Raw genomic sequence first — 14,184 nt, forward strand, 5'->3', positions numbered from 1 at the left:
AACACCAAGTGGGTAGCAAGAGGTGGAGCAGTCTCATTAGGGACAATAAGTGATAGGCTGCTTAAACATGGAGGGCAAGGCTAGAACGTATATTCAAGGAGTTTATAAAGATCAAGAAAGCTGACAAAATATCGGTAGAAGCGGCGATGGTAGAGGTAATAAATGCAGTGAATATTGAGGGGCAGGAGGTACTAGAAAAGCTGGCAATGCTTAGAGTGGCTAAGTTGCCTAGTCCTAATGGCTTGCATTCCAGGGTGCGATAGGAATTGGGAATAGATCACAGAAGAGCTTGCCATAAACTTCAAGCTTCTCAGAGATTTGGAGTGATAAATGTGACACCCTTATTCAAGGGTGCAAGGACAGTCCCAGTAACTACAGGTCTATCAGTTTCATAGTGACGAATTCAAGTTGTAGAAATAGATAGGGGAAAAAAAAGGACATGGAGTGGTTTGAGTTAATAGCCAACATGGATTTGTAAAAGACAGATGTGCTTGACTAATCTAATCAAATTTTTTGGTGAATTAACAGAGGAGGTTAATGAAGGAAATACAATAAATGTCATCTATATAGATTTGAAGAAAGCATTTGACAAGGTAGCACTTAAAAGTGTGATCAACAAAACTGTGGCTCATGGAATAAGGCCGCCAGTGTCAGCTTGGATAAAAAAACTGGCTTGAGGACAAAAAATAGCAAGTTGTAATAAATGTTTATTTTTCAGACTGGAGAAAGAACATAGCTCCCCCAGGGTTAATGCGTTTTCAATACATATAAATGACTGGAATGCAAAGTAAGTTTGCCCAAAAACCTATATTTAGAGGAGCAGTAATTACGGAGGATGATGCAAAACAACTGCAACAGGACTTAGATAGGCTAGCTGCATGGACAGGCAAGTGGCAAATAGAATTAAATAGAGAAGTGTGAAATGATGCAGTTTGGCAGAAGAGATAGGAATAGGCATTACAGATTTAAGGACACAGCTCTAAAGAATTTTCAAGGACTGAAGGTGCTTGAGGATGCATGTGCGTAGACCTTTAAAGATAGCAGGACATACTGAGAGCGCAGTTAGCAAAGTATACAAGACCTTGGGATTCATAAATAAAAGTGCTGAAGACAAAAACAAGTAAGTTGTGCTGAACTGTTACTGAGCTCTGGTTCTGCCCCACCAAATGACTGCATCTAGTTCTAATTATCACATATTAGGAAGGATGCGAGGTTCTTTAAAGGGCATAGAGGAAATTTACCTGAATGGTTCCTAGGATGGATAATTTTGGCTACAAGATTAGATTGGAAAAGACTGGGTTGTTCTCCTTGAAACAAAGAAGATTGAAGAAAGATTTGATAAAGATTGACAGGTCTATCTAAGGTAGAAAAGGAAAAACTATTCCCATTACAGGGTTTTAAAAAAATGAAAGGGGTTGAAAAGACTGCTGCTTGGTTCTCCAGTTGGAAGCCTTGTTATCATGACTTCTGGTGTGTAAATTCAATGTAAATTTAATATTGTGCAATGAGAAATGGTTAATTAATAATCTTGCTGTGTGGGGTCCTTTAGGGAAGAGTGACCACAACACAAGGGAAATCTTCACTGTTTCGATTTAGAATTCGAGTCTCAAAGGAAAATACAAAGGTACAAGGGGTGAATTGTCTGCAATAAATTGAGTAACATCATTGAAAGGCATGACAGCACTCAGCCAATGGATAATATTCAAGGAACAACTGCAGTAATTATACATTCCTTTCTGGCCTAAAAACAACAGGCCAAGTAGCCCATCCATGGCTTACAAAAGAAATTAAGGATAATATTAGAAGCAAAGATAATATTAGTATTAGTTAAAAAATAAGTGTTAGTGAAATTAATGGGACTGAAAGCTGATAAATGCCCAGGGCCTGATAATCGACATCCTCGGGTATTAAAGGAGGTGGCCATGGAAATAGTGGTTGTCATCTACAAATATGCTGTAGATTCTGGAATAGTCCCAGCAGACAGAGTGACAAATATAACCCCATTATTTAAAAAATGATGATAGAGACAAAGCAGAGAATTGCAGAGCAATTTAGCCTAACCTCAGCAGTAGGGAAAATGCTAGAATATATTATAAGTAATGTGATAACAAGTCACTTAGAAAAGATCAATAGGGATTAGACAAAATCAACATGGATTTATGAAAAGCCAATCATGTTTTTCCGAGGACGTAAATAGTAGAATAGGTAAGTGAGAACTAGTGGATATGGTGTTCTTGGATTTTCAGTAGCGCCCCACATAAGAAATGAAAGCACATGAGATTGTGAGGAATATAATGGCACAGGGTGTCATGGTCCCAGAATAAGGGGTAGGCTAGTTAGCACTGAGATGAGAAGAAATTTCTCCACACAGAGGATGATGAATCTGCACATAAGGGGGTGGAAGCCAAATCACTAATTTTAAGGAATAAATATATCAAATTCTAGACTCTGAAGACTTCAAGGGGTGGGTGGCACAATGGCATAGTGATTAGCACTGCTGCCTCACAGCACCAGGGACCAAGGTTCAATTCTGGCCTTTGATCACTATGTGGAGTTTGCACGTTCTCCCTGTGTCTGCATAGGTTTCCTCCAGATGTTCCAATTTTCTTCCACAGTCCAATGATGTGCAAGTTAGATAGATTGAACATGCTAAATTGCATCTTAGTGGGTTAGGTGGATTAGCCACGGTAAATATTACAGGGATAAGTCAGCGTATTGGATCTGGGTAAGATCTCTTTCGGAAATTCAATGCAGACTCAATGGGCTGAATGGCCTTTTTCTGCAAAGTAGGGAGTCTATGGTTCAGTGGCCTGGGGAGAGCATAGGAAAATGGTGTTGACAGGACCAACCATGATCACCTTGAATGGCAGAGCAGGTTGGACATGCCAAATGGCTTACTCCTGCTCATACTTTCTATGTTTCAAGGAACTTTGCACTTCGTTTTGGAAGTTTCTGTATTCCTGACAGGTCAGTTCAAAGGTCAAACTGCTAAATGAAGTAGTTCTCCAACATACTGACTTCATGATGTTACAGTTCACATCAGAAACTCCACAATGTTTTGTGAAGCCTGCCTGGATCATAAATTCTGCATCTTGAATTTGGCTAGAATAAGCATGATATGGTTCACCTCAGGTATGATTCAATAACCCACTAATGAGTTTTTTTTATCAAAAGAAGTGTATTTAAGAATTTAGTTAACATGTATGGAAAGAAAATTAGCAATAACTTTCATCAATTACAAACTAAATCAAAATCACCACAATAATGTATAACCCTTAACAAATGTATTAAGGTGGTCCAATCAAAACCAAGTTTCTTTTTGACAAAACCCTTCAAACAAGTTCAACACTGCAAAGTCATGCCATACTGGAATTGAACCCTTTGCAAGAATTCTGCAGTTCTCTTAATAGGCTCAGAACAGCTCCCCAGACCACAGGGACACTCTAATCAAGCCACCAACAGCAGATTTTCTACTGCAGGAAGGCAAGGAATATTACTTTCAGCTAATCAGTAGAACTTCCAAAACCCAGGGAGGGAGAGAGAGTGTCTGATGTCCACTCCCTTCTAAACTAAACACTGCTGCCAGCCAAAAACAGAAAGTGAAACCTTGAATTCCCTAGGAAAAAAAACTGACCAGAGTCCTGGACCTTCCAAACAATGCAGGGCAATAAAACCAATTCTACAGTAAATATAAACAACCCCCATTTAAACCACTCATGGAGCAATAAGAGGACTCATTGTATACTGCTCAGCAACAATGACATCAGCTAAGACTGTGAGCTGCTGAGAGCCTGACTTTTTTTAAAAAAGTCTCTTAAAGGTACACTAATGTCACAATGAAGTATCTTAAAACAAATTAAATGCTGAGAATTATTTATATATCACTGCTATCAAGAAATACTACAATTTATATTATGTAAACCAACAGTCAATTAAACCATTTGGTGACAGATGCAGTTTGCTTCCAAATACCTTGTGTGTTATAAGCACCTAAATCAGCCAAGGTTCCCACTCCTACTTGCCGTGCAGTGACCCCCCCGCCCCCCCGTTGGAAAGTGTATAATGACAGTATAGAACAGCAGGTTTGTGTCCGCCACGGTCAAACAAACAGTCTACATCTACTGTCTCGACTTGCACTTCAAAAAGGGCAACATCCAAAGATAGCAAAAGACTAGCTAGCATCAGTAAACTACATCCCTGCATGATTCTACTGCTTGGAAAGAACAGAGAAGAGATGGGCACAAAAAATATATTCAATGAAACATTTCCTTGTACAGGGTGTTTTATTTTATCCTGTAATTGTTCCAAACCAATTGTTACTGACCTTGCTATCCCATTTTCTTCTTTTTCTTTAACAGCACTGAATTTTGGTTCTGTTTCTGCAAGTTCTTTTTGCTTCTCTTCTATCTTTTCTAATAGCTTCTGCCTTTCCTTCAAGAGGCGTTTCTACAGAAGAAATAAAGTGAAAAGCATCAAGCATAAACATAAAATAAGCAAAATGGTCTTGCTTCATTATCATAATCCATATCTCTTCAAGGTCTTCACAGACCATCTGTTTCATAACATGGAGTGGAGACTGCTATTTACAAATTTAGATATGCGGAATGAAACTAGCTATGGAGTCTGAAAATCCAGCTACAGCATGGTTTCCCAGCATCAGCAGTTCTGCCACAGCACTCAGGCTAGTATGTTTCCATAGGGATCTGTGAGGGTGCACTGGAACACTCGAGGCCGTGGTATCACTTGTGTGGCCTGCTAAGGAAAGAGGCTTGGTTCAAATGTCCCTATGCATGCAAAACAAATAGATAATTTTACAAAAACCTCAAAATAAATTTGCATTTACACTATTTTACTCTACGATTATATGTAGCGCATTGAACAAAAAAAACCCGAGTCTACTTCCCTTTAATATGCAGTTTTACATTTTTGATGTCCTCCAGTATAAAATGCTGCTCTTCAATAAATAGGTACATCCTAATGAATCTCACTGGAGGTAGACTGTACATGTGCCAGTGAAGTTAATTTAATGTAATGTTAAAAATAATGGATAATTAAAATTTTCTAATATCAATATTTTAAATCCATGATCATGTCATGAATGAGTCAGCTGGTACAAGCCGATCACACGGCGGTCATATCTTATCTGGCTGCTCAGATCTTGCCCGAGGATGACTGCTGGTCTTATGATAAGAGGATAGACAAAGAAGCATTTTTGGTCTTAGCAGGGTGATCAACACATGCATCAACTATAACGTAGAACAGCTCAATTCTAAACAAACCACAGCTTGTTCAGCATGATGTCACTACATAATTCAAGACGACAGTGAAAAGGAAACAATTTTTGTTACGGCAATTTGATGCGTCAGAACATTCAACTGAACCTCTTCAGCTACTGATATTTAAATGCTATAATACTTGGATTTACACTGCATCTCATCATCTCAAAGCGCTTCATACATTAAATTATCTTTAAAATGTAATGATTTACGTAGACAAATTATTTTGTGCAATATCCTACATAAGAACGGTAGGAAAGACAAATGCTGGGGGAAATCAATCAGCACAAAGACATAGTAGATTTTCACAAATAAGCGGAGGTAGTCTAATAAATGAAGTGCCAGTAATAGGAGCCTTTTGCTTATGCCTTTCTAATTTTAAAAATATTCACAAGGCAAAAAGGCATTAGGAAGACTGCCCCCTGCACTGCTGGATTTTCACCAATAAGAATAACCAACCTTTTTTTTTACACCAATTAGGGCAGCACAGTAGTTAGCACTGCTGCCTCACAGCGCCTGGGACCTGGGTTCAATTCCCAGCCTGGGTCACTGTGCAGATTCTGCACATTCTCCATGTCTGCGTGGGTTTCCTCCAGGTGCTCCAGTTTCCTCCCACAGTTTGAAAGATGTGCTGGTTAGGTGCACTGGCTGTGCTAAATTCTCCCTCAGCATACCCAAAAGGGCGCCGGAGTGTAATGACCAGGGTTTTCAAAGTAACTACCCACTTTAACAGGCTAATTTCCTCCTTCAGGCATACCAGAGACAATCAGGAAAGGCAGGGTTCCTCAAATCACTGATTCCTCCACTGTTTGAGCAGGCAGGGCCTGCAGTGATTGCGTCAGCAAGAGAAATCACTTGGGGCAAATACACCCGTTCAGCATTTTGTTTCAGTTTTATAATCGACTTCCCTGATCTACAATTCCTGAGATTTGCGGCTTAGGTTCATTGGCCATGGTAAATTGTCCCTAATGCCAGGGGAATTAGCAGGGTAAATATGTGGGGTTATAAGGATAGGGCCTGGGGTGGGATTGTGGTTGGTGCAGACTCGATGGGCCAAATGGCCTCCTTCTGCATTATATGATTTTATGAGAACTTCATTGTAGTGTTAATGTAAGCTTACTTGTGACATTAATAAGTAAACTTTAAACCACTTTTCAATCCAACAGCCCCACACTTAAAAATTTACAGTGGAGCAGCCAAAGTAAAGAGAGAAGCTGGATTTTTGCAGGCAGGATAGATTGAATTTAAGGGCTAGACCCAGATCACGAGCCATCATTTGGAAACTTCTATTCTATTTTCTCTTTTCTCTCCTGATTCATTCAAAATCCCAAGTCTGATCAATCCCATTTCCTTACTCTTTGCTCACTGTTTCCAGCCATTTCATCCTGTAAATCCTTTGCTTTTAATTCAAGTTTAGTTCTCTGTTTAATCTGCTCTTGTCGTTCAGCACTTAGCTGTTCTTTTTCTTCCTTCATGGATAAGATTTTTGCTTTCAGTTCACGTGCCAGTCGCTCGATATCCTTGTTATTGAAAAAGAGAGGACCAATATTTGAATTAGTTGCAAGTATAAATGGTAAGACAAGAAATGCCACATTCTACTTAACACATTTGATTGCACATCCAATTACAACTACAGAAAAAAGGAAACTGGAAACTCAATTTTGTAATCCTGATAAATCTTTTGATCTTTGTATATTATAGTTTACTGAACAAGTATAAACTAGCACCACAAACTGCTGTGTGATATGCCATTTATTCTCAAGTTACCCTACATGAGCTGCAGAAATGCAAACAAATGCACAAAACAATAAACAAAATATTTTTATAGCCAATAAGAAGCACAGAAATGCCAGCTACTTAAAAAATGCATTATCTTGAAGGTGAATTACAGCTCAATATAACATTCATTGATACCAGTTCAAAAATATTATAATGTCTTATCTTCACAAAAGAATTTTCAATCCAAATGCATCTGCCAACAATTAATCTTGGAACATGGATTGAAATTAAAACCCAGCAACTTATTAATGAGAAAAATTTTACCTCCATTTTATCTCTGGCTTCCTGCTGTGCATCACGCAGTTGCCTCGACTTCTCCCCACTGGTCTCCCGTTTTGCAGAAAGCTGCCAACAAAAAGTTGCATTCCAATGGACATGAACTTTGGACGGATGAATTATCAATGGAATTAAAATGGTGGAATTTCACCTTATCAACCAAGTCATTTGCACTTGTGCCAAAAAATTCAACGTTCATAATGAAATTATAAAATAATTTACCCAGGTCATGGTACAAAAGGAGGTAATTTAGATATTAGAAGGTTTTAAAATTAATAGAGGTACTGGATAGGCTATCAGTCCTTAAAAGTTAAAAGGAATCAGGGCCAGATGAGATACTTCCAAGGATAGAGAGAAGTGAGAATGAAAATTGCAGAGTAACTGGTCATAATTTTTCCTTCTTCCTTAGACTCAGGAGTGGTGCCAAAGGGCTCGAGAATCACGAACATCATGCCCTTGTTCAAAAAAGGATATAAAAAGCCGAGTAATGACAGGCAAGTCAGTGTAACTTCGATGTTGGGAAACTTCTAGAAACAATAATTAGGGCCACAGTCAACAGGAAAATGGACAAATGTCAGCTAACTAAGGAAAAGCAGCATGGATTTCTGAAGAAAAAAAATCATGTTTAACTAATTTGCTTGTGTTACTTTGAAGAGGGGACAGCAAGGATTGATGTGACATGCAATGGACTTCCAGAAAACATCTGATACAGTGCTACACAATAGATTTGCAAGCAAAGTTATAGCTCAAGATTAAAAGGGAAAGTTGCCACATGCTTACAAAATTCACCAAGTGACAGCAAGTAATGGTTAATCAGACTGGAGGAGCATTTGTAGCAGAGTTCCCCAGGGATCAGTTTCAAGACCCTTGCTTTCTTTGGTGTATACATATATATATATATATATATTTTATATGTACAGGGCACAATTTCAAAAATTCAGTACATTGTGAGGAGGATAATGTAGCATTTCAAAAGGACAAAGACAAGTTGATAGAAAAGACAGACAAGTGGCAAATGAAATTCAATACAAAGAAATGTGAAGTGATTCATTTTGGTAGGAGGAACATGGAAAAACAATATAAAATAAAGGGTACAACTCTGATGCAGGTGCAGAAGCAAATGGATCTGGATGTACATATGCATAAATCACTAAATATGACAGTACAGGTTGAGGGCGATTAATAAAGCACACAGTATCCTAGGCTTTGTTAACAGTGCACAGAATACAAGAGCAAGGAGATTATATTCAGTGTTAACTGGAGTATTGCATCCTGTTGTGGCACCACATTTTAGGAAAAAAGACGTGAAGACATTGGAGAGAGCATAGAAAAGATTCATGAGAATTATTCCATGTTTGAGGAACTTCAGTTATGAAAATAGATTGGAGAAATCTGGATCGAGTCCCTTGGAGAAAAGATAGCCGAGATATTTGATAGAGATATTCAAAATCATGAAGGGTCTGGACAAAGAGGACAGGGAGAAACTATTCCAACTCATGAAAAGATCAAAAATAAAAAGGTGGGAGAATGGTCTTAGTAAATTGCTCAGAGTCACTGCAGACATAATGGACAAATGACCTCCTCCTGTGCTGTAACAATTCTGAGAATTTATGTCTAAACATAGAACTTTTCTTCACATCACAGTTGTGATATTGGAAATTGATAAAGAAACTATAGTAACAAAAACTCTGGGAAACCACCAGTGGATTAAGGCAACAACTATTTAGTTACAAGCACGAAAACTATTTATAGGTAACTATTTACAATACACAGCAATCCATTACTCCTACAAACACTTCATTCTTGACAGTAACTGCATGTTTAAAACCTGTGTTCTTCAAATCACACCCTCCCACTTTATTGGCTAAGGTACGTAGCCTCTGAGATTCACAAACTTTGGACAAGAAAGTCACATGGTCTCCAAGGTTCACCATGACATCCTGCCCTTTCATGTCCCCTATTGCCTAAAGATATTGATATCAATATCCCAATTTATCAGGGGATCTCCATTTACTTTGAGAGCAACAAAAGGATCACTGGCTGCAATTTCTCCTCGGGGTTGTCTCACTCGGGCCAGCCCCTCCATTTATTTCTCCTAGTACAAGAACATCCTTGGCCACTATTTCTCCAGCCCTGCAGTAATGGGCTCAGGGTTTACACTGGCCTGAAAGAAATCCCACACCACCAGTTTAAAGTCAAAACAGGTTTACTTGTAGCAAAAGCAGCAAGCTTTCGGAACAAAAACTGGGACAAAAGAACCTCCAGTTTTTGTCACGACACTACGGACTTCCTACAGAAACTCAGCACACATGGAGCAGTTGAATCAGGAGCACTCCTCGTCACAATGGATGTCTCAGTTCTCTACACAAACATCCCCCACAAAGATGGCATCGCTGCAACTGCCTCAGTACTCAATGCCGACAACTGCCAGTTTCCAGATGCAATTTTACAACTCATCCGCTTCATCCTGGACCACAATGTCTTCACCTTCAACAACCAGTTCTTCATCCAGACACACGGAACAGCCATGGGGACCAAATTCGTACCTCAATATGCCAACATCTTCATGCACAGGTTTGAACAAGACTTCCTCACTTCACAGAACCTTCAACCAATGCTATACACTAGATACATTGATGACATTTTCTTTCTTTGGACTCATGGCGAACAGTCACCAAAACAACTATATGAGGACATCAAGTTCCATCCCAACATCTGACTCACCATGGACTACTCTCCAGACTCGGTTACATTCTTGGACGCACGCATCTCCATTAAGAACGGTCACCTCAGCACCTCACTGTACCACAAGCCCACAGACAACCTCACAATGCTCCACTTCTCCAGCTTCCACCCTAAACACGTTAAAGAAGCCATCCCCTACGGACAAGCCCTCCATACGCACAGGATCTGCTCAGATGAGGAGGATCGCAACAGACACCTCCAGACGCTGAAAGATGCCCTCATAAGTACAGGATACGGTGCTCGATCGACAGTTCCGACGCGCCACAGCCAAAAACCGCACCAACCTCCTCAGGATTCAAACACAGGACATGGTGGACAGAGTACCCTTCATCGTCCAGTACTTCCCCAGAGCGGACAGTCTACGACATCTTCTCTGGAGTCTTCAACATCTCATTGATGAAGACGAACATCTTGCCAAGTCCATCCTCACACCCCCATTTCTTGCCTTCAAACAACCGCACAACCTCAAACAGACCACTGTTCGCAGCAAACCATCCAGCCTTCAGGAGCACAATGACCACGGCACCACACAACCCTGCCACAGCAACCTCTGTAAGACGTGCCGGATCATCGATACGGATGCCATTATCTCACGTCCACCAGGTATACGGTACATACTCTTGCAACTCGGCTAATGTTGTCTACCTGATACGCTGCAGGAAAGGATGTCCCAAGGCTTGGTACATTGGAGAGACCATGCAGACGTTACAATAACGGATGAATGAACACCCGCTCGACGATCACCAGGCAAGGCTGTTCTCTTCCTGTTAGGTAACACTTCAGCAGTCATGGGCATTTGGCCTCTGATCTTCGGGTAAGTGTTTTCCAAGGCGGCCTTCACGACACATGACAGTGCAGAGTCGCTGAACAGACACTGACAGCCAAGTTCCACGCACTTGCGAACGGCCTCAACCGGGATCTCGGATTCATGTCACACTATCTGTAACCCCCACAACTTGCCTGAACTTGCAAAATCTCACTAACTTTCCTGTCTGGAAACAATACACATCTCTTTAACCTGTGCTTAAAGCTCTCTCCACTCACACTGTCTGTACCTTTAAGAATTGATAAGCTGTAAAGACTCACATTCCAATCATTATGCACGTAAATTGAGTTTGTGTCTGTGTCCTTTCTATGATCCGAACTCCCAGCCACCTGACGAAGGGACAGGCTGTCCTGAAAGCTTGCGGCTTTTGCTACAAATAAACCTGTGTGGACTTTAAACTGATGTTGTGGGATTTCTTTCTGTTTTACTCCAGTCCAACTCTGGCATCTCCACATGTTTACATCGGCCTGTCAGGTCCTATCAATACTTCAAACAATACTATTTGTTAGGCATGTTTGGGGTTGATGACACTACTGACTTTTGTGGAGGCTTTTTTTTCCACTGGTGTAAATGTTTTCTCACAATCTTATCCTGGGTTCTTACCTCGTATGATGCTGGCCCTGTCTTTGCTACAACGATTCCAGAGACTCAGCTAAGACAGCTTCCAAAGTTCCTTTCGAAAATTGGTCATCCACCTTTCTCTCAACCCTTGACAAGTAGTGATTTCTTTTTTTAACATCTTGCTTAGACTCCATCCTTCCTACCAAATTTGGTAATATGAGGCTCAGTCTGGTGTACAAACAAAGCTATGCCTGTTGTTGAGTGTGGTTCTTTCTATTTGCTAATTAAAACTGCACCACTTTGGTATCTATGGATGCTGGCAACAGTTTCTTTGGACGTTTGCATAGCCTATTCCACCAGTTTCAATGATGGGTAATATGCTTTGATGTGCTGAATGCCATTGGAGGTCACAAAATTCTGAAACCATGTGCTGGTAAAAGCAGTATCATTATCTGAAACCAGGGTTTCTAGTACTCCATGTTTGCAAAACACTGACCCAATGTTTCAACCACTGCATAAGGGGTAGTGGACTTCATCTGGCATCCATCCATTTAGTGTGCAACCACTAATAAAAGAAACGATAAACCCATGGAAGGACCTACAAAGTCAATGTGTACTCTCACCCAAGGCCTGCAAGGCCATTCTTATGGGTGACCTCTTTAGTATCTCCTTCAGATTGGCTAAGTGTTCCTCTCACGTGGAACAGCTAATTAGTAAACACGCAAATCATAACATAATAAAATTCAGCATAACTTTGAAAGTGCTGCAATACAACACCTCATCTCGCTCTCACCTCATCAAGTTTGGCACGAGTCTCATTCAATTCCTGATTGTAGATAGTATACTCAAGTGCTCTTCTCATCTTATCCCATTTCTGATACTGTGCCAACTCTTCTTTCTCATCTTCTAGTGTATGCAAACGTTCCTCAATATATTTCAACAATTCATTAATCTTCTCTCTCTTCCCCTCTGCAAAGTAAACAGAAGATGATGTTTGATCAACAAGATGTTCGTAAAGCACAAAGCACTTGATCTGAAATTCGTCCTCCAGGTCAGGATGATCAATACAGGTATAAGTAAATCAAACCCAGCACCTTCAGGACCAAGTCCGTGCTGGATTTTGAATTTTGTTGGATTTCAGGTTGGACAGTTCGGGTCAAGCCAAGTTGGCGGGGTTAAGGGTAGCTAAGAGCTTAGGAAAAAGCAATCTGCAAGTGGCAGAGCTGGTAACTGGAGCCAGTCCATGCCAATGCAGGTCCAAGGTGAATTGCTCTATTAAGTTCATTCTAAAAATTATATTCAATGGAACATTATAAAATGTCTGGTTTTCCGATCTCCTCATCTTTCATGCAGCTGATTCTAAGATCATCTACTTGTATTAGGAAATAGAAAATGTGTGTCTTTTAGGTTCAGTGTCAGCATTAGCCACTGTCACATCAGGCTCCCAAAAGCAGAATAAAGCTGGTTGGTGCTGCTCCTGCAATATTATCCGGCGACATAAGCAAAATGCAGACTGAGGATCTGGGGAGGGAGTATGAAAAGCTTGGAATGGAATTAAAAAGTAGAACCGACAAGGTGGTTATCTCTGGGCTACTGCCTGAACCGTGTGCAGATGGGCGTAGGGTTGACAGGATTAAGTAAGTGAATGGGTGGCTCAGGGATTGGTGTGGGAGGAATGGGTTTGAATTTATGGGGCATTGGCATCAGTATTGGGGTAGGTGGGACCTGTTCGGGAGGGATGGGGTTGGTCTGAACCGTGCTGGGACCAGAGTGCTGGCGAATCGAGTAAAGAGGACTGTAGACAGGGCTTTAAACTAATTAGGGGGGGGGAGGGTGTGAGGGTAGGTGACCTTACGAGGTCTAAAGTTAAGGAGAGTGTACATGTAAGGAAAGAGGCCGAGGATGTCCCAATAATAGAGGGAGTAGGGGGCGTGAGTATAGTTGGTGGCGTTGCGGCAAATAGGGTCCAGGTGAAGGCTGGGATGAAAGCACTTTATCTGAATGCACGAAGCATTTGGAATAAAGTGGATGAGCTGATGGCGCAGATCGACACAAATGGATACGATCTGGTGGCCATTACAGAGACGTGGCTGCAGGGTGACAGGGACTGGGAGCTGAATGTACAGGGCTATCAAGTGTTTAGGAAGGATAGGCAGGAGGGAAAAGGGGGGGCGTAGCTCTACTGATTAAGGATAGCATCACGGTGGTAGCAAGGGATGATATTGGAGCCAAGGAGCAGAGGGTGGAATCGTTGTGGGTGGAGATTAGGAACAGCAAAGGGAGGAAGATGCTGGTGGGTGTCGTCTATAGGCCCCCGAATAATGATCTGGAGATGGGGCGGGCTGTTAACGCGCAAATAAGTGCGGCGTGCAGGAATGGGACGGCCGTAGTTATGGGGGATTTCAATCTGCATATTGATTGGTCGACCCATGTTGGACGTGGGGGGCTCGAGGAAGAGTTCTTGGAATGCTGCCGGGATAGTTTCCTCGAACAGTGTGTGTTGGAGCCGACGAGGGAGCGAGCTATCTTGGATCTGGTGCTATGTAATGAGGCGGGTAGAATTAGGGACCTTGTGGTGAAGGATCCTCTTGGGGAGAGTGATCATTGTATGGTGGAGTTTCTGGTGCAGATGGAGGAGGAGAAAGTGGGTTCCCGGACACGCGTCCTTTGTTTGAATAGAGGGGAGTACGGTAGGATGAGAGAAGAATTGGCAAATGTGGA

General features: G+C 41.2%; 1 protein-coding gene across 1 annotated transcript in view; it reads right to left on the reverse strand.

Annotated features, from left to right (window-relative positions):
- The window catches only part of smc3 (structural maintenance of chromosomes 3), a 94,238-nt gene that overhangs the window by 44,859 nt on the left and 35,195 nt on the right, over positions 1-14,184 (reverse strand). The window contains exons 9-12 of the mRNA XM_080205863.1: positions 12,257-12,432; positions 7,320-7,400; positions 6,632-6,796; positions 4,325-4,446 (exon numbers count right to left, since the gene is read on the reverse strand). Coding sequence (XP_080061989.1) covers positions 4,325-4,446; positions 6,632-6,796; positions 7,320-7,400; positions 12,257-12,432 — 544 coding nt within the window. The remainder of the gene's footprint in view (positions 1-4,324; positions 4,447-6,631; positions 6,797-7,319; positions 7,401-12,256; positions 12,433-14,184) is intronic.

This window comes from Carcharhinus amblyrhynchos, chromosome 17 (assembly GCF_965287045.1).
Source record: "Carcharhinus amblyrhynchos chromosome 17, sCarAmb.v2.hapA, whole genome shotgun sequence".
In the NCBI taxonomy this organism is placed as follows: Eukaryota; Metazoa; Chordata; class Chondrichthyes; order Carcharhiniformes; family Carcharhinidae; genus Carcharhinus; species Carcharhinus amblyrhynchos.